An 18,303-nucleotide genomic window follows, 5' to 3' on the forward strand; every position below is an offset into this window, starting at 1 on the left:
TTGTCTTCTAAATTTCTAAGTTGATCTTCAGCCTTACCTATTTTGTTACTCAGTACCAGCACAGAAGAGGGTTGTTTGATCTACTTTTTTTTATTTTGGCAAGTATGATTTTAACATCCAAGAACTGTTTTTGCTTTCTGACTAGTTTTCATAGTTTATGGATATAATATTAAATTTGTTCTGGTACCAATTCCAATGTGGAGGAGGTAGGGTGTTTGTTTCCCCTACAGCACCAAGCAGTTGCACCCTTCTGTTGTCCGAGAATTCAGTTCAATTCTGATACTGTCTACCTGGAGATTAGCATCAGATTCCACAGTTTAAGGGTTCAGTCCTACAAGATTCCACCCCCATAACTTCAGATGCTCGTCACAGGCCCAGGTTGTTACCTTTACTTCTACCTACTGGCTGTCTACCAGAGCTTCCCACGACCCCTTCCTTGGGTGCTATTAATTTGCTAGAGCGGCTCACAGAACTCAGAAAAACATTTAACTCATTAGATCACCAGTTTATTATAAAAGGATCTAACTCATGAACAACCGGATGGAAAAGACACACAGGGCAAGGTATAGAGAAAGGGTACGGAGCTTCATGCCCTCTCCAGGTACACCATTCTCCCCACATCACCAACCCGGAAGCTCTCTGAACCCCATACTCCTGGGTTTTTATGGAGGCCCCCTTACATAAGCACGATTGATTAAATCATCAACCATTGGTAATTGAACTCTATCTCTAGCCCCTCTCCCCTCCCAGGAGCTCAGGGGGATGAGACTGAAAGTTTCAACCCTCTCATCACAGGGTTGGTTCCTCTGGTGACCAGCCCTCATCCTTAGCTGATCCAAGGGCTTTCTAAAAGTCACCTCATTAGCATGACAAAAAACTCCTCTACCACTCATCACTTAAACATTTCAAGGGTTTTAGGAGCTCTGTGCCAGAAACAGGGATGAAGACCAAATATATGTTTCTCACTATAAATCACAGTATTCCAAATATCTTTTTACATCTCTCTGACTATCATAATTACTTTATTTAAAGTTCCTTTCTATTTTTTGCACTATGTTTAATTCTTCTGGATTACTTCTATTTGTTCACCTCATTCTTTCTAGTTTATGCTATTATATTTCCTGAAATATCTGGTGACTTTTGATTGTCCAGACTCGTATTTATAAGTAATGGACTGTTTGCTTAGGATTGGTAGTTTGCGTGAGTTTCCTCAAAGGTTGTGTCAGTCTGTTTCTGAACTGACATGGGCTCTATGCTTGAGGCTAGATCTTTCTGCAGTTGAGCTTCCCATGAGGTGGAAGGAAGGTGGAACAGGCAATCTGGGAACCACCACCAAAATTAGGAAGCATTCTTTTAGGGGGGAGCATAGCAATTAAAAAAATTTGAGATGTAATGACATATGTGCTTCTTTATTAACACATTCAATGATGTGTTAATAGCAGTGGGTCTAATAACTACCATAATTTAAAAAGTGTGATAAGTGTTGGCAGTATTTTGTGACCCTGGAACAACTCTAAAGTAATATGAAGAAACGTGTTATTTCTTTTGGTAGCAAAACCCCACTTATATAAAGACACAGACGTAGAGAATGGACTTGAGGACCTGGGGAGGGGGAAGGGTAAGCTGGGACAAAGTGAGAGAGTGGCATGGACATATATACACTACCAAACGTAAAATAGATAGCTAGTGGGAAGCAGCCGCATAGCACAGGGAGATCAGCTCAGTGCTTTGTGACCACCTAGAGGGGTGGGATAGGGAGGGTGGGAAGGAGGGAGACGCAAGAGGGAAGAGATAAGGGGACATATATATATATGTATAACTGATTCACTTTGTTATAAAGCAGAAACTAACACACCATTGTAAAGCAATTATACGCCAATAAAGATGTTAAAAAAAATCGCACTTATACTACTGTGGATGGTCCCCTACATGTATATGATGCTAAATTTCAGATAGAGGATTAATCTTTTTTTCCCATCCAAATTGGTGCCCTCCCTGACTTCTCTCTTAAGGCTGCAGTAAAAACTCCTGCTTATAAAGCATTCTAAAAACTTTGATTCAAAAAACATGAATTTCCCTGTTTAGCAAAGAAAGGCCCTCCTGATTTACTCTTGCCTATCTTTTTAGCCTAATCTCCACTTTTCAATACCAACCCATGGCCAATCAGACCATATGTACTGCTCTTTCATGCCTCTTTATCCTCACATTCCCTTGGAATTCCCATACATTCCCTTGGAGTGGCCTTCAGTTTATCCTGAATTCTTATTCTAGCCATGGCCTTCATCTTCTTACCTAGACTAGAAGGAAGTTCTCCCCGCCCTTCTTATCCCTCCATCTGATTTAGATTCCCATATTGTACATATTGTATTATAATTGTCTGTTTACTAACTACTCTGTCTACTTTCAAGTTGGCTTTTAAGAGTAGGTACTTTGTTATGTTCATCTTTGTCAGTATCAAGAACCTACCACGTGGTGGGCACACACACAAAAACATGCCTTAAAAAAATGAAATTGTGTTTGTTGCAAGCCCTAACATCCTCCATTAAATCTGTTCTCTTCAACCTGAACGGATGTGTTCTCTCTTGCAAATCCTGTTGCGTTACTGCCAGAACTACTTTCAAGCTAATTCTCTAATCATTTCATTTCATAACTGGTTCATTTTGTCTGCCTTCTCTGCCCTCCCCGACTCATCCCCCACTTACCCACCCTGCCCTGGCAAACAGTGTCATACCTACTGTCTCACAGCATGACAGTAATTTTAACCCTGGCTGCATGTTAGTAACACCATATTTGTGCCCTAGCCCTTCCCAGACTGAAGTCTTGTACTTACTAAAAGCTGCTCAGGTGATTATAATGTGAAGCCATGATTGCGAATTACTGGTGCAAACCATTATCTGATAAAAAAGTTAAAATAATAAAAGTTAAAATAATTTCTGATAATAAGTTGACAGTATTAGGACACTGGCACAGATAGAAGACATGGGAAGGAAAAGATAAAACGTTTCGGTGGAGACAGATTTTTCACTTGATTTTTCTATAGATAGAAGATCTTGGTATTGATTGCATCCATCTCCTTTTTAATAAACCAGTATCATAGGTTACATGTTGTATGATTCCATTTATATAACAATTTTGAAAGGATAAAATTTTAGAATGGAGAACAGATTAAAGGAAGCCAGAGGTTAGGTTATAAAAGGGCAACATAGGGGGTCCTTATGGTGATAGGATTGTTCAGTATCTTGTCTGTGGATTCATGAACCTACACAGTGATAAAATTGTACAGAACTAAATATACACACTCACAAATGAGTACAAATAAAACTGGGGAAATGTTTTTAAAAAAAGAGAGGGTCAAGTGAAAGGAATTTGAATGAAAAACAAAAGCCAGTTTAAACCTGAATGGTACTTACTTCCTGTGGTTAGATCCCAACTCTCGTTTAGAGACAATGAAGAACATCTCTTTTTTAAAGAGATTTTTTTTAATTATGGAAAATCTATTTCTCATGAGCATCTTTTTTGAACCCCATGAGAATTGAGATTGGCTTCTTTCGCTAATACAGTTCAGTGCAAGTAGAAAGAACATTGGAGTCTGAGAGCAAAGTTATAGGCTCAGCGTTAAACCCTTTAAAGCTCTGACATTGGGCGTGTCACAAAATGGTCTTATCCTGCTCCTTTTTATAAATGGGGCTCAACAGTTGTTGTGAAGAATAAGTGTGATTAGATTTGTGGCGAGATACACAAATGCAAGTAATTGTTAGAAATTTCCTCTAGAATTCATTTGTCCTCTTCCTTTTGTTTTTTATTGATCCTCCCTAAAGGTTATGGTACTCTGTTCTTTTCTGAGCATGTTCTCAGTTCATCTGTCTGCTTCTAACCCAAGATGCCTTCCCTGGCATAATTCTATGTTGAATTTCTGTAGTACAAATCTCAGGAGTGTGTGTGTGTGTGTGAACTCAGGAGAGAATGACTATCTGTGTAGTGCTCTAACCCACTTGTCCTTTCTAATTCTGTAGGGGAAACCCAAGAAGAAGCTTATTGACAGGAAGAACACGGTAACTGATTTTTGAAAGTTGAGAAGTTCTTTCTATGTGCATAATATGTGACCATACACAGGCTAAGCATGATACTTTATATAACCATTTCAGTTTGACTCAGCTTAAATAGTAACATAAAAATGTTTTCTATTGAAGCACTATTCCGTGGCAACATTTTACAAACTAAGTTTGGGATTTATAATTTTATAACTACAATATGTCATTTCAGTGATAATAATAGTATTCTTGTTTGGCTATGTGAGAGAGCCCAAAGTTTTAATGAGATTTCCAGACCTGTCTCATGCTAAATTCAAAGAAAAGGTTATGTTTGGCCTTGACATACCTGGGGCATACAGCTTTGCACCTTATGGGACTGACCAGAGTTGCTTCCACTTTGCCTTAGAACTAAAAGTGTGAAAAATACCTGTGGCTCTTAATTTTGGCAGAGGAGAGAAAGGTCTTAGAAGAACCGCTGGGATGGCCTTGCCCAACTGAAGACTGCAGCTAGAACAAAAACTCAACCCTAATTACACATCTTCTGGTTTGAGAGATTATGTAAATCCCCTTTGTGCTATTTCTCTTTACAAAGCAAAATGACAATAAGAAAGAAACCTCCTATAGCTAGCTTTTTGTTTTACATTTAAAATTTAAGATAAGGGGGGCTTCCCTGGTGGCGCAGTGGTTGAGAGTCCGCCTGCCGATGCAGGGGACATGAGTTCGTGCCCCGGTCCGGAAAGATCCCACGTGCCGCGAAGCGGCTAGTCCCGTGAGCCATGGCCGCTGAGCCTGCACGTCCGTAGCCTGTGCTCCGTGACGGGAGAGGCCACAACAGTGAGAGGCCCGTGTACCGCAAAAAAAAAAGATAAACTTGGTTTTCTCTTCCAAATCTTTTGAAGCATAAATCTAATCCTTATTTAAAGAAGGAAAATATGATTGCCATTTAATGTAGGGAAAACTGAGAGAAATCAAGTTTTGTAGCTTGTTTCCAAATGAAAGTCATGCTTAGTTTATAGATTTTCTCCAGTTACTAGTCAAGGAATATACTTCCTAGAGTATACTACTATCAATTTGGAAATCAGAAAAAAATACTTAAACAACCAGAATATTTAAAGATCAGTGGGTTTTGTCCTTTCTTTAGGACAATTTATATTGCCATCATTATGGGTTTTCTGGTGGTATAGAGGTATAAGCAAATGAAAGGTGTCATATAACAAACCTTATGCTGGAGCATGAAACAAGTCTTAATACGTTTGAAAGGATTAAAATCATACAGAGTATGTCCTTTGACTACAATGATATTAGAAATCAATAACAAATATTTGGGAATTAAACAACACGTTTCTAAATAATACATGGGTCAAGGAAGAAATCATAAGGAAAATTCAAAACATTTTGAACTGAACAATAATAAAAATATAACATTAAAATGTGGGGTGCAGCTAAAGTACTGTTTGGTGGTGTGTGTGATGGGTGTGACTTATAGCTTTATTTTTATTTATTTATTAAACATCTTTATTGGAGTATAATTGCTTTACAGTGGTGTGTTAGTTTCTGCTTTATAGCAAAGTGAATCAGTTATACATATACATATGTTCCCATATCTCTTCCCTCTTGTGTCTCCCTCCCTCCCACCCTCCCTATCTCACCCTTCTAGGTGGTCACAAACCACCTAGCTGATCTCCCTGTGCTATGCGGCTGCTTCCCACTAGCTATCTGTTTTATGTTTGGTAGTGTATATATGTCCATGCCACTCTCTCACTTTGTCCCAGCTTACCCTTCCCCCTCCCCATATCCTCAAGTCCATTCTCTAGTAGGTCTGTGTCTTTATTCCCATCTTACCCCTAGGTTCTTCATGACCTTTTTTTTTTTCTTAGATTCCATATATATGTGTTAGCATACGGTATTTGTTTTTCTCTTTCTGACTTACTTCACTCTGTATGACAGACTCTAGGTCCATCCACCTCACTACAAATATCTCAATTTCGTTTCTTTTTATGGCTGAGTAATATTCCATTGTATATATGTGCCACATCTTCTTTATCCATTAATCCGATGATGGACACTTAGGTTGCTTCCATGTCCTGGCTGTTGTAAACAGAGCTGCAATACTTAAGCAGAATATTGAATTTGTAATCAAAAACTTTCCTACAAAGCAAACTCCAGGTAGTTTCACTGGTGAATTGTATCAACATTTGAGGAAGAATATGAACCAGTCTTACGCAAACTCTTTCAAAAACATAGGCAAGGATACTTCCCAATTCATTTTATGATGCCAGAAAAGTATGACATGAAAACCTGACAAAGACATTTAAAAAAATTATAGGCTAATATCTACATGAACATAGATACAGAATTTCTTAAAAGAATATTAACAAATAGAATCCATCAGTATATGAAAAGGATAATACAGATGACTAAAGTGAGATTTTCCCCAGTAATGCAAGGTTGATTTAACATTTGAAGATTAGTCAATATAATTCACCATATTAAATAAAGGGGAAAAAAACAGATCATCATTTTATTGCTGAAAAAAAAAAAGAAAAACCCATGTGTGTTAAATTGATGAAATTCACCACATGTTTATGAGAAAAACTCTTACACATCAGGCATAGAAGAGAAATTCTTCAGTCTGATAAAGGCCTTCTATGAAAAACCTACTTCTAACGTCATACTGACATAATGAGAGTTACCCTATGATTAGTGATAAGGCAAGTTGTCTGCTTTCACCACTTGTATTCCCTTTATACTAGAGGTCCTAGGCAGTACAATAAAGCAAGGGGAAGAAAAAGAAGTAAGGCATACAGATTAGAAAGGAAGAGGTTAAATATCTTTACTCTTAGATGACATGATCAGGTTAGTAGAAAGTTACAAGGCATACACAGAATAACTACAAGAACATTCAAGTGCACTTAGCAAGGTCTTGGGATACAAGGTCAATATACTAAAATCTGTTGGTTTTTTTAGTATACTAGCAGTAAATGGAAAATGAAATTTAAAATTCCATTTATAATAGCTTTTGAAAATATGAAATTCTTAGGGGTAAATTTAACAAAATATGCTCAATACCTATATATTAAAAGCTCCTAAATATTACTTAAAGAGATTAAAGAGGACTTCCCTGGTGGCAGAGTGGTTAAGAATCCGCCTGCCAATGCAGGGGAGACAGGTTCAAGCCCTGGTCCGGGAAGATCCCACATGCCACGGAGCAGCTAAGCCCGTGTGCCACAGCTACTGAGCCCGCGCTCTGGAGCCCACATGCCACAACTACTGAAGCCCGTGCACCTAGAGCCCGTGCTCTGCAACAAGAGAAGCCACCGCAATGAGAAGCCTGTGCACCGCAGCAAAGAGTAGCCCCCACTCGCTGCAACTAGAGAAAGCCTGCACACAGCAATGAAGACCCAACACAATTTAATCAATAAATTAAGAGATTAAAGAAGATCTAAGTAAGTGCAGAGATATGTCATGTTCATGGATTAGAAGACTTAATATTGTAAGTATTCATTCTCCTCAAATTGATCTAAAGAATATTCTAGTAGATTTTTTTGTAGAAATTGACCTTTTTTTCAATGTATATGAAAATGCAAAGAGCTTAGAATATCCAAAGTAATCTTGAAGAAGACCTAGAGTACCTAGAAGAAGAAATATTATAACGCTATAGTAATCAAAACTGTTGCAAATTGATCAATGGAACAGAATAAAGAGCCCAGAAATAGGCCTGCATGACTTTAAACAAAAGGCCTAAAGTAATCCAATGGGGAAAGGAAACTTTTTAATAAATGGGGCTGGAACTGAATATTGTAATTAAAAAGTGAACTTTAACCTCTGTCTCCCACAAAAATTAGAGGTGATTCATAGACATAAACGTAAAAGCTATTAGCCTAAAACTTTGTAAGGAAAATATCTTTGTGACTTTGGGCTTGGCAAAAGTTTTTAGACATGACACAGTAAATAATCAGCAAAAATGAAAAAATGATAAGTTTGATTTCCTCAAAGTTAAATATTTTTGTTATAAAGACACTATTAAGAAAATTACTAGACAAGCCATAGACTGAGTGAAGATATTCATCAAACATATCTGTCAAAGGACTTATATGTAGAAAATATAACAAACTCCTACAACTAAATAATTATAAGACAATCAGCCCAGTTACAAATGGGTAAAATGCTTGGACATTTTAAAAGGAAGATATATGAATAACCAATATACTAACGAAAATGTGCTTTACAACCTTTGTTATAAGAGAATTGCAAATTAAAATCATCAGATACCACTGAACATCCAGCAGAATGGCTAAAATTGTATCAAATCATTACATTGTATACTTTAAATATAATTTTATTTGTCAATTATACCTCAATAAAACTGGAAAAAAATGGCTGACAACATCAAATAGTGAGGATGTGGAGCTCATGGAACTCTGATAAATTGTCACTGGCAGCATAAACTGGTACAGGCACTTCAATACTTTTTTTTTTTTTTTTTTTGCAGTACGTGGGCCTCTCACTGCTATGGCTTCTCCCGTTGCGGAGCACAGGCTCCGGACGCGCAGGCCCAGCGGCCATGGCTCACGGGCCCAGCCGCTCTGCGGCATGTGGGATCCTCCCGGACCGGGGCCCGAACCCACGTCCCCTGCATCGGCAGGCGGACTCCCAACCACTGCGCCACCAGGGAAGCCCGGTACAGGCACTTTAGAGTCCGGCAGTTTGTTAGCCTAGAAAATTCCACTCTGAGATCTTTACTCAGAAGAAATGAAAAGCATAACCACAAAGTGACTTGTACAAAAATGGTCATAGCAGCTTCATTCATAATATTGCAAAACTAGAAGCAGCTTCGGTGTCCAACAATAGGGGAATAGGTGAACTGTGGATTATTCATACACTGCACTAATGCTCCGCAAAAAAAAGGATCCACACTGATACTCACAACATGGATCAATCTCAAAAACGTGCTGAATGAAAGACAACACAAAAGGGTTCATACTATACTATTCCATCCTTCTGAAGTTCTAGGACAGGCAAACCTAACATGTGATGCAAAAATTCAGAACGGTTTCCTTCGGGAGTATGAGGGAGGGATTTACTGGGAAGGGGCATGAGAACTTTCTGAGGGGATAGTAATGTTAGAGTTTGGGTTATATAGCTCTAGGTCTCATCAGATGGACATATGGACATTTAATATTTGGATGTTTCACTGTGTGTCATTTTTAGCTCCTCCCGCCCCCCCCCAAAAAAAAGAAAAAACTTTCAAAGCCCTATAAAATATTGAACTCTAGATCCTAATGATTTGAGTGTTTAAAGTGTTCAGGAGTGAAGTGCACTGATGTCTTTGTGCAACTTTGAAATGCTTTAAAAATGAAGTGGACTGATTGATGGATAGAAGAAGAGAAGATTGGATATATATGTGATGAAACAAATATAGTAAGATATTCATTGTAGAAGCTGGCCAGTGGGTGTATGGATGTTCACTGTATAATTCTTTAAACCTTTCTATTTGTTTAAATATTTCATAGTAAAAGTGTAGAAAAATGAAATAAAGTAGACATAGATAAAAGGTATTACAACTTACGGGGAATTCAGTTGTTTATTAATTCAGAAGTATTTATGGTATGTCAGGTGCGTGCTGAGCACTCTCATAAGCATCACTGATCCAGTGAGAAACAAGACAAGCGTGGGCCTTGCCTCTATAGAACTATAATTCTGTTTCTTTCCCCAGCATTCCCTGCCTCCATTCCTTGTAATAGTTGTGATTTATATGTCTGTTCAGGGTTTCTTAGAAGCTTATAGTTGTTATTTTAAAATATCAGATTTGTTTTATTTTCTTTATTATTTAATTGGCCAAAAATCTCTTTTCATAACTGTGTGTGTGTGTGTGAGGGGGTAATGTTCAGTGATTGAGACTATGATACACTGGGGTTGAACTATTTTTAAAGTTTATTAATTTGCTTCCCTTCTCTGCACCCCATATCAGGACCCTCCCAGTTCTTGGTTCAATTCCCCGCTTTAGAGGGGAGGCCTTCAAAATACTTACTATCCAGTCCATCCACCCAGAAAACTCTAAAAGTCCTAACTAGACCAAAAGACACAGCCTTTCCATCATACTCAGGGACTGAAAACTCCCAGAGGAATGAGGATGAATTTCCACCTCAAAGGGAATACGCTTTGAGTTGTGAAGAGTTCACAAGAAAGAGAGTTCAGAGCCAACCAGTTAGATCTTGAGTTCTGGGTATACAGAGTTGGCTGCCTGCTTTCCGACACTAACATGGATACGTCTTTTCTGACTTAGTGACCAAGAACCCTGTCTCTCTTTTGTGACGTCGTTATCTCTGCCTGTGCTGTACTTTGCCCGGTCCTTGTGTGGATTGGGTCTGATTCCTGTCACTTAACCTAATGTATGATTTATTTTATCTAATGCCTAATGTACCTGTAGCCATTCCCTCTCCTCATCCCATTTCCCATCCATGATCTGATGGAATTTGCTGTTGTCCTGCATCTGCTGCCTTCCCTTGTCTGTGCCTCTGACCCTAACTCCTGACCTGTACTCAGTACCTCGAGAGTCCCTGCCACCTCTCCCCAGCTCCTCCTGTAACTAAGTACGCTCCAAGAGACGTTCCTCCTGTTGGAGCGCTTGAGACTTGGTGCATCCCAAGGTCTTGGTGACTTTTCACGAAGATGCTTTCCCTGTGAGTCTCCTTCAGCTCTGTGCTGCCATATTCACAGATTATCAGCCATCCCTCTCCTCGTCTCAACCTGTGCTAAATCTGTATTTATTAAATATTATATATGTCAAAGGAATATTTGTGTAATTCTGAGTAAGTTATAATGAATAAATAAAATAATAAGTATACCTCTAGCCATCACCAGCTTAGTGAGGATTAAAGTGTTACCAGTATCTCTAGTCATTCTTAAGGCATAGTTGGGTAGCACTTTATGATCTCTGTACTGAATAGTCAGCCAGTATTACTGAATACTTAAAAATACTTAAACATTGTCTTCAGATATATTTTTGTTCAGAACATTTAACAAATTCAGATAGCCCATTAGTGAAATTCTAATGTAGATTCCAGTATTCCCATTTATCTGTCAAACATTTTAGAATTCACTAGAGTAACCATGCCTGGCCTGACATCATTACAGAGTTCTGTCAAACTTAGCCTTGGAATAAAGGAGAGAACTTTCTGAAGGCTCTAGGTACCATGTTTTTTCCCATAGAGTTGCGGTTGATGGAGCACCGGAATTGAAGGTAGAGAATATGAATTTAAGGGCCAAGTTGCACGCTGCTCTTTATGAGAGGAAGCTCCTGTCTCTGGAGGTGCGAAAACGTCGACGACGGAGTGGCAGATTGAGGGCAATGCGGCCAAAATACCCAGGTACCGGCTGGTGAGCTTCCATCAAGCTCTATGATCTGTGTCCTGTCGTACCGATTTAATCAGCTTCTTAATTAACACTTAATGAATCAGAACTTTCTGACCACATATGCTTACTTTTTTTGATACAGTCTTTTTCCTCGGAAACTTGTTTCAAAAGGATAATAAGTTTTTAAACCTTCCATTCTGTGATATTTGTACTGAAGAATATCCGAAGTGCACACGTTTTGGCCTTTGCTCTTGCTCTTACAGCATCATTTAACTACCTGATACTTAGCTTAAGTTTAATGGAAACCTGAGCATCATTGTTTGGGTTTTTCATGATTAGGTATGAAGTCCAGTTCGTCCTTTGACATTGCTGAATTGTGTAAGTATTTTAAACATGAACAGAAAAAGGGAATTTCTTTCTCTCCTAGAATCTCCCTTGTTACAGATTTGTTTGTCACGGACGAATTGACTTCCTTTTTCTCCCTCCTTCTCTCGTTCGTTGAGTGCCTGTATCAAGCACATTAGTCACTGGGGTTTCATTGGTGAATAGAAAAGCTATGGTCCTTGTCCTCATAGACCTTCCAAGGCAGTGAAGGAGAAGGATAATGGATAAACATATGATAGAAAGATATTCCCCTGCTTATTGTACCCCCGTGAAAGATGCCCTTCTGAAAACCTCTAACACGCTGTAGAGATTACTAAAAGGGTTTTTGCCTTAAGTTATGAGAGAACCATTGGTATATCGATGAGAAACATCAACTCTAATGAAGATCATTAATAGGTTTTTAGAATATATAAGAGGGACGTGTGTATGTTGTTAATTTTGTGCATTATTTGTGGTCTGATTTAGAAATGGGTTTTTACTGAAAAGATAAAAGGAAGGTATTGGGAGAGAGGAAAATTTAATCCTTTTTTCAGCAACATTAGTGATTCTTCGCATTTAGTGATTACCCAACCAGCTGAAATGAATGTTAAAACCGAGACAGAGAGCGAAGAGGAGGAAGAAGTTGCCTTAGACAGTGAAGATGAAGAACAGGAAGCTTCCCAGGAGGAGTCTGCAGGGTCCCTCGGAGAAAATCGAGCCAAACACACACCCTCACTGACCGTTATGGTAGAAAATTCACCCAAAGAAAGTGCCGTGAAAGTCCCTGAATGGAGTGACAAAGGTGAACAGTGCTGCAGAGCCGAGACTCAGGAGCCAGAGCCTAAGTTTAACCTGATGCAGGTTTTGCAAGATAACGGCAATCTTAGGTATGTACCTTTCCTAATTATAATAGCAAAACTGAAAACAGCGAATTTGTACTGTGTACCGGGGTATTGTGCTTGTGGCCTTATAGCCACTTTTCGTTTCTTATGCACAGGAATCCTGTGAATTAATGACTGTGATTTGATATTATTACTATCAAGGAAACTGAGCCTTAGAGAAGTTGCTTGTCCAAGGTCTAGAACTGTGATACAAACCCAGGTCTCATTGGCTCAACAAATACTTGTTGGGTTTCAGCATTAGTGACTTAAGAGGACAAGGTGACTGAGACAGGGAGCTCAAGCAGTTCATGGCTTAGAGTGGGGACACTTAAAGAGCGGCGGCTATGACCCCAGTATGGACAAAGGGCTCTTAGGGCACAGGAAAAGGAGTGATTGGTCTTGCTTGGGAGGGCTAGAGAGACATTAGGGAAGAGGCAATATTTGAACCAGGCCTTCCCCGATAGGTAGGCTTTCCGGATTTGGGAGGTGACAGCTAAGTATGGGAGTGCTAGTAGAGGGAATAAAGGCACAGAGGGGTGAAAGTACAGTCATTCTTTCAGTTCCTCGACAAATATTTATTGAGCACTTGATCTATACCAGGAATTGTGCTGGGCTGTATAGTGTTACGGTGGAGACCAAAACAGTCGTGGAGCCCACAGTCTAGTGGGGAAGACTGACAGTAAACAAAGAAACAAGGTAATTTCAGGCAGTAAGAAGTGCTGTGTAGATAATAAAATAGGGTGTAGTATTAGAGTGTAATTCGACAGAAAGTTTCTGTAGCTTCTGGTGCTTTGGGCATGGAGAGGTAAGCTTTAAGGTGAGTCCTAAATGATGAGAAGGAGTAAGTCATGTGAATATCAGGGAGCAGAATATTCCAGGCAGAACGGCAAGTATAAAGAACCTGAAATTGGAATGAGCTTGGCAAGTTTGAGAAATACAGATTAGTGGTGTGACGTTACATGGAGAAAAGGGTGCAATAAGAAGTGAGACTAAAAAATTGGATGTCATTTGATCATAAAGTGCCATAGAGGAGCCTGGACTTTATTTCCTAGATGGATAATTTTTAAGCAGATGTGTGATATGGTCAGATATGGGAACATATGTATAACTGATTCACTTTGTTATAAAGCAGAAACTAGCACACCATTGTAAAGCAATTATACTCCAATAAAGATGTAAAAAAAAAAAAAAAAGAAAGAAAGTAAATTCTGCTTGCATTGTGGGAAAGTGATTGATAAGAGGAGAACTAAGCGTTGAGAGCTGAGTTAGGGACTGTTAAAGTAGTCCAGAGCCAGGAAGATGAAGGTCCTGATCAGAGCAGTGGCTATAGGAATGAAGAGAATGGGATGGAGTTAATGAAATTTGCAAGTTAAAATTGGTAGGGCTTGGTCCCTGTAGATGTAAGAATTCCAAAGAGACTGAATTTTCCAAGTTTGGTAACTTGGTGCTGCCATCAGTCAATATAAGGAGCACAGGAGTTGGTTTCATGATAGAAATAATGTGTTTTAATTGGGACACGGTGAGGTGGAAGTGTTCTGGCATGAAGATGATCAGTAGATAGGTGAAAATACAGCTTTGAAAGTCAGAGTTGAACAGGACTGTACAACTTCAGAGTAGATGAGCTTGTGCATTTCAGTTTAGTTCAGCAGGCATAGACAGGAGAAAAGGAAGAGAACTGAGGCCTGGGGAAAACCAGTGTTTAATAGTAAAGAGACCAAGGAGTAGCAGTTAGAGTGGTAGCTATAAAACTGGGAGGAGACAGTATAGAAAAGCTACAAGATGAGAGTTTCAAGCTATAGAGTGCCTCTGGCAGCCCAGGTTAGGATGAGACCTGAAAAGAGTCTCCTGCATTTATGACCTGGGGGTGGACTTCGTGGGTAGAAGAGAAATTGTGAGTTGAGCAAATAGGAAAGCAAGTGTGAACTAACTTTTTCAGAGAGTTTGACAATGCATGAAAGACAGGTGAGAACTCATCAGAAAGAGGGAGCAAGCTAAGAGAAAAAAGATTCTGGGATTCTGGAGCTTATTTAGAGATTAGGGGAAGGCTTTGATGGTAAAAGAATTAGAGATACAGAAATGGATATATTGTCCTAAAGGAAGGTAGGAAGAGGCCAATGGAGGGGTGTCTCTTCCTGTAATGAATGCAGTAGTTAGAGGTTAAAGAGGCAGGAAGTGTAGTTATATAAGCACGACGGCCTTTAGTTTCTAAGCTAGAGGTCAGTTCTTATACTGCAAGGATGGAGGGTGATATTGGCGTTTAGGGGGTTGGAGGGTAGAGTTAAGGTTTGGAATGGTGCGTGGAGAATGAGAGTAGTTGCGTTAGTGGAGAGCAGAGAGGGCTCTGTCAGAAGACTTGACTCTGGCTTTTCAGTGCTTGCCAACTGGCAGTATGACCACAGGCAAGTTAGAGAGCTTCTCTAGGCCTCAGTTTTCTTTTCTGTTAGGCCAGGGTATGGGGTTAGACATAGACAGGTTTTTCAAACTGTGCTCTCTAGAGAGGAAGGAGGAGTCCACTGAATTGAAATAGAACATTTGAAAACCCCTGGCCTATATTCTAATGTCCTTTCCAGCAATAAAATTCTACTTAGATGTTGTAGAAATAAATTAGTTATTCATAAATCTTACGGATCTTACTTTTAAAGAGTAAACTCTTGTAATTGCAGGGTGTGTTAATGTAATAAATCAGTGGTTTTTCAAACTGTGTTCCTTGGAGCTGCCCATAATTCTGTGGAGCATCTCAGTGGCTACTGAGGGATCTGGGGGTGTTCCATGGCAAGGATTCAAGGCTCCAGGCCCCAGCCCACTAGTTGTATATTTTTGTATGCTGAGGATCTCCATAGGATTTTATTTTTTTTAAATAGATTTCTTTGGTGTAAATTATTCTATTATTTTGGTTTGTCAGTTACAGATTACTAGCTGACCAATGTGTCCAATACCTTAGGGACAACCTCAGGATTAACATCCCACAGCTCTCTAGTAAGGTTTTTAGAGATGGAAAACTCAGTTCTTGTTCGTTTGATTTACAACAGTGATTTGCAACAAAAGGTTGATTGAAATCTCAACTTCCAAGCAGTAATTCCCTTACCCAAAAGACCTTCATATTTTAATATTAGGGAAATAGTCAATAAAATTGGGTATTTTGCTACATTTGGAGGTGTCTGAAACATGCCATTTTTAGCTCACTTTATTGCAAGTGAATTTGTTGACCAAAATGGAGAGTCTTTTTCCATTTATTTTGACTTGAAAATAATTAGCTTATGGGAATGGTTGAGGGGAAAGTGTATATGGTATCCAGAACAAGGATTTTAAGTGTTCTTCTTGATGAAAAACATTTGAAAATATAAATTTCAAAATCATATTGTGCTCCCATAAACTATTCCTATTAATAACAAAGATGTAGCCTTATATTTCATACTCTGAAGAGCTTGAAAAGCAAATCTACTCCCCAACCTGACTCCTCTCCCTTCCAGCACACACATAGAAGATAGATGTAGACCCTCCTAGGATTTCCAGTTTACTCTGGACAAGTCCTTCGTCCTAACCTTGGGGGAACAGTGAGTAGAAAGCATTCAGTGATTGCATGTGTGAGGATTGTAAACAAAGTTTGTGTTGGGCCCTAATCTTCGCTGATGTAATTTTGGCTAGCATGTCAGAAGGCCAAGCAGCTGAAGTAACTACAGTCTCTCCTGAAAGAAAACAGATCTTCTGCAGTTAGCAGCTGAAGTGAAAGTCATCAGTGTTTCTCTGGTACTCCTGTCTTCTAAATGATAGCTTGATCAGATTTCCTTGTTTCCAACCTAGACCTCCAAGCAGAAATCAGCTGGCTTCTTCAGTGATGTTGCTGAGGTGCTTTTTACTATATGTGTGGACTTCTTTTTCCCCCTGAACATCTGGGCTCATCTTAGCCGGTCAGTGCATCTATGCCAAACTCCATTGGACCTCACTCATTTGTTCTGGGCTCCAGCCACTCCCGTCCTGTAGTTGAGAAAAAGCCTGACCTTAAATTTGGTCTCAAAGTTCCTTTGTAGGATTTATCTGTTTCCTGCTTTGGAGGCTTTTGCACACCAGAAATTAGTTGCTATAGCAAAAGCCATACTTTTGTACTAACTGATAAGTATGTTTTTAAGGGCCTCCAAGGCAGAAAAACCTTTCTGTATCAATACAAAGGTTCTTGTGAAAATTCGGTACTTTTCCTGTCCGTTTCCCCGAGAAAGTTGTTTAAAAGTTCCAAAAGATAAGGTATAAGAGTAGGAAACATGATTCTCTATTCTTGCTTGATTCCCCCCCCCCGCCCCCCACGCCATGGTAATAATGAGAAAATAAGTAGGATTCTCCATCTCTGATTCTTTAAATAGAAAAAAAGAAATCTCATGTACTGGGTGGAAGGAATCTTTACTCAGTGACTGTATGATGGACTTCATTTTTCTTAGCCATCCTAATAGAAGGATCCTCAAAGGCCACTTTGAGAGAGGCAAGCACACATTTGGTAGGTGCACCATTCTGTCTCATAACGGTATGTTGTTTTGGATTTCTGTAGCAAAGTGCAGGCCCGAATAGCATTCTCTGCCTATCTCCAGCATGTTCAAATCCGACTGATGAAAGACAGTGGAGGTCAAACGTTCAGTGCCAGTTGGGCTGCCAAAGAAGATGAACAGATGGTGAGGCTCTTCTTGTTGGAACCTTTTTACTTTCTCTTACTCTCCCTCCCTCCCTCCCTCCCTCCCTCCCTCCTCCCTCCCTTCCTTCCTTCCTTCCTTCCTTCCTTCCTTCCTTCCTTCCTTCCTTCCTCCTTCCTTCTTTTCTTTTTTTTCCTATACTAAGATAAAGAACAGTATACTTGTGGTGAAAGAATTATTCCACGTATAGCTTGCAGATTTCTCTTACTTTTCTGTGAAGTGAATCTTGGATCTGGAGCCATGTTCATCACAGTATGTGTTGAGGGCATTAATTTACTTCATTCAGAAAATGGAAATCGATTGCTCATTAGATGTCAGGCCCGTGCAAAGCCCTAGAAAGGAATAACAATTTGCAGAGTCCTTTCTCAAGCAGCTTCACATTTTATTAATTCTTTGATATAGGCACTGTCATCTCCATTTGCAGATGAGGAAGCAAAGACCTAGAGGAAGGGGGTAATTTGCCTGTTGTCCTGTAGCTCATATGTGCTGAAACTGGAACTTAAACTCAAATGTTGCAATTGTACATTATTTGCTCTTGCACTATTTCCATGGGTCATAAGGCATTTCTTTTCTGTCCTGGGGGGTCAAGTTAGCTCTTTGAAAATCAACACTTTATCACGGGCCCTCTGAGAATGTACCATCCTCCATTTTAACGTTTTTTTCTTTACTAGTTGTCACTTTATAAAATTCTTAGGTTACTGGAAACAAACTTGTGTAATAATTTTTACTGTATATTGGTCATTCGAACCTGCCTAAAATTTAATATACTAGCAATGTTTTTCTTTTTGGATCAGAATGACAGGGAGCTTGAAGCTCTTTGGTACGGTCAACGCATATAGAAGAAGCCACAGCCCTTCCTTAGGCTTTTTAACCACAGGGATCTGTCACTGAAAAGAGAAGGACCATTAAGTCTGAGAAAGCTGCATCCTTTGTCCAGCTCAGTGGTGATCCTACTGTAATTTTCAGTTCTCCACATATAAGAGGCATACAGTATGC

General features: G+C 39.3%; 1 protein-coding gene across 6 annotated transcripts in view; it reads left to right on the top strand.

Annotated features, from left to right (window-relative positions):
* The window catches only part of TTLL5 (tubulin tyrosine ligase like 5), a 317,335-nt gene that overhangs the window by 100,207 nt on the left and 198,825 nt on the right, over nt 1-18,303 (top strand). For all 6 annotated transcript variants that reach the window (XM_032622071.1, XM_032622067.1, XM_032622068.1 and 3 more), the window contains 3 exons: nt 11,244-11,401; nt 12,331-12,637; nt 17,169-17,289. In XM_032622071.1, the coding sequence (XP_032477962.1) occupies nt 11,244-11,401; nt 12,331-12,637; nt 17,169-17,289 (586 nt within the window). The remainder of the gene's footprint in view (nt 1-11,243; nt 11,402-12,330; nt 12,638-17,168; nt 17,290-18,303) is intronic.

This window comes from Phocoena sinus, chromosome 2 (genome assembly GCF_008692025.1).
Source record: "Phocoena sinus isolate mPhoSin1 chromosome 2, mPhoSin1.pri, whole genome shotgun sequence".
Taxonomy (NCBI): Eukaryota; Metazoa; Chordata; class Mammalia; order Artiodactyla; family Phocoenidae; genus Phocoena; species Phocoena sinus.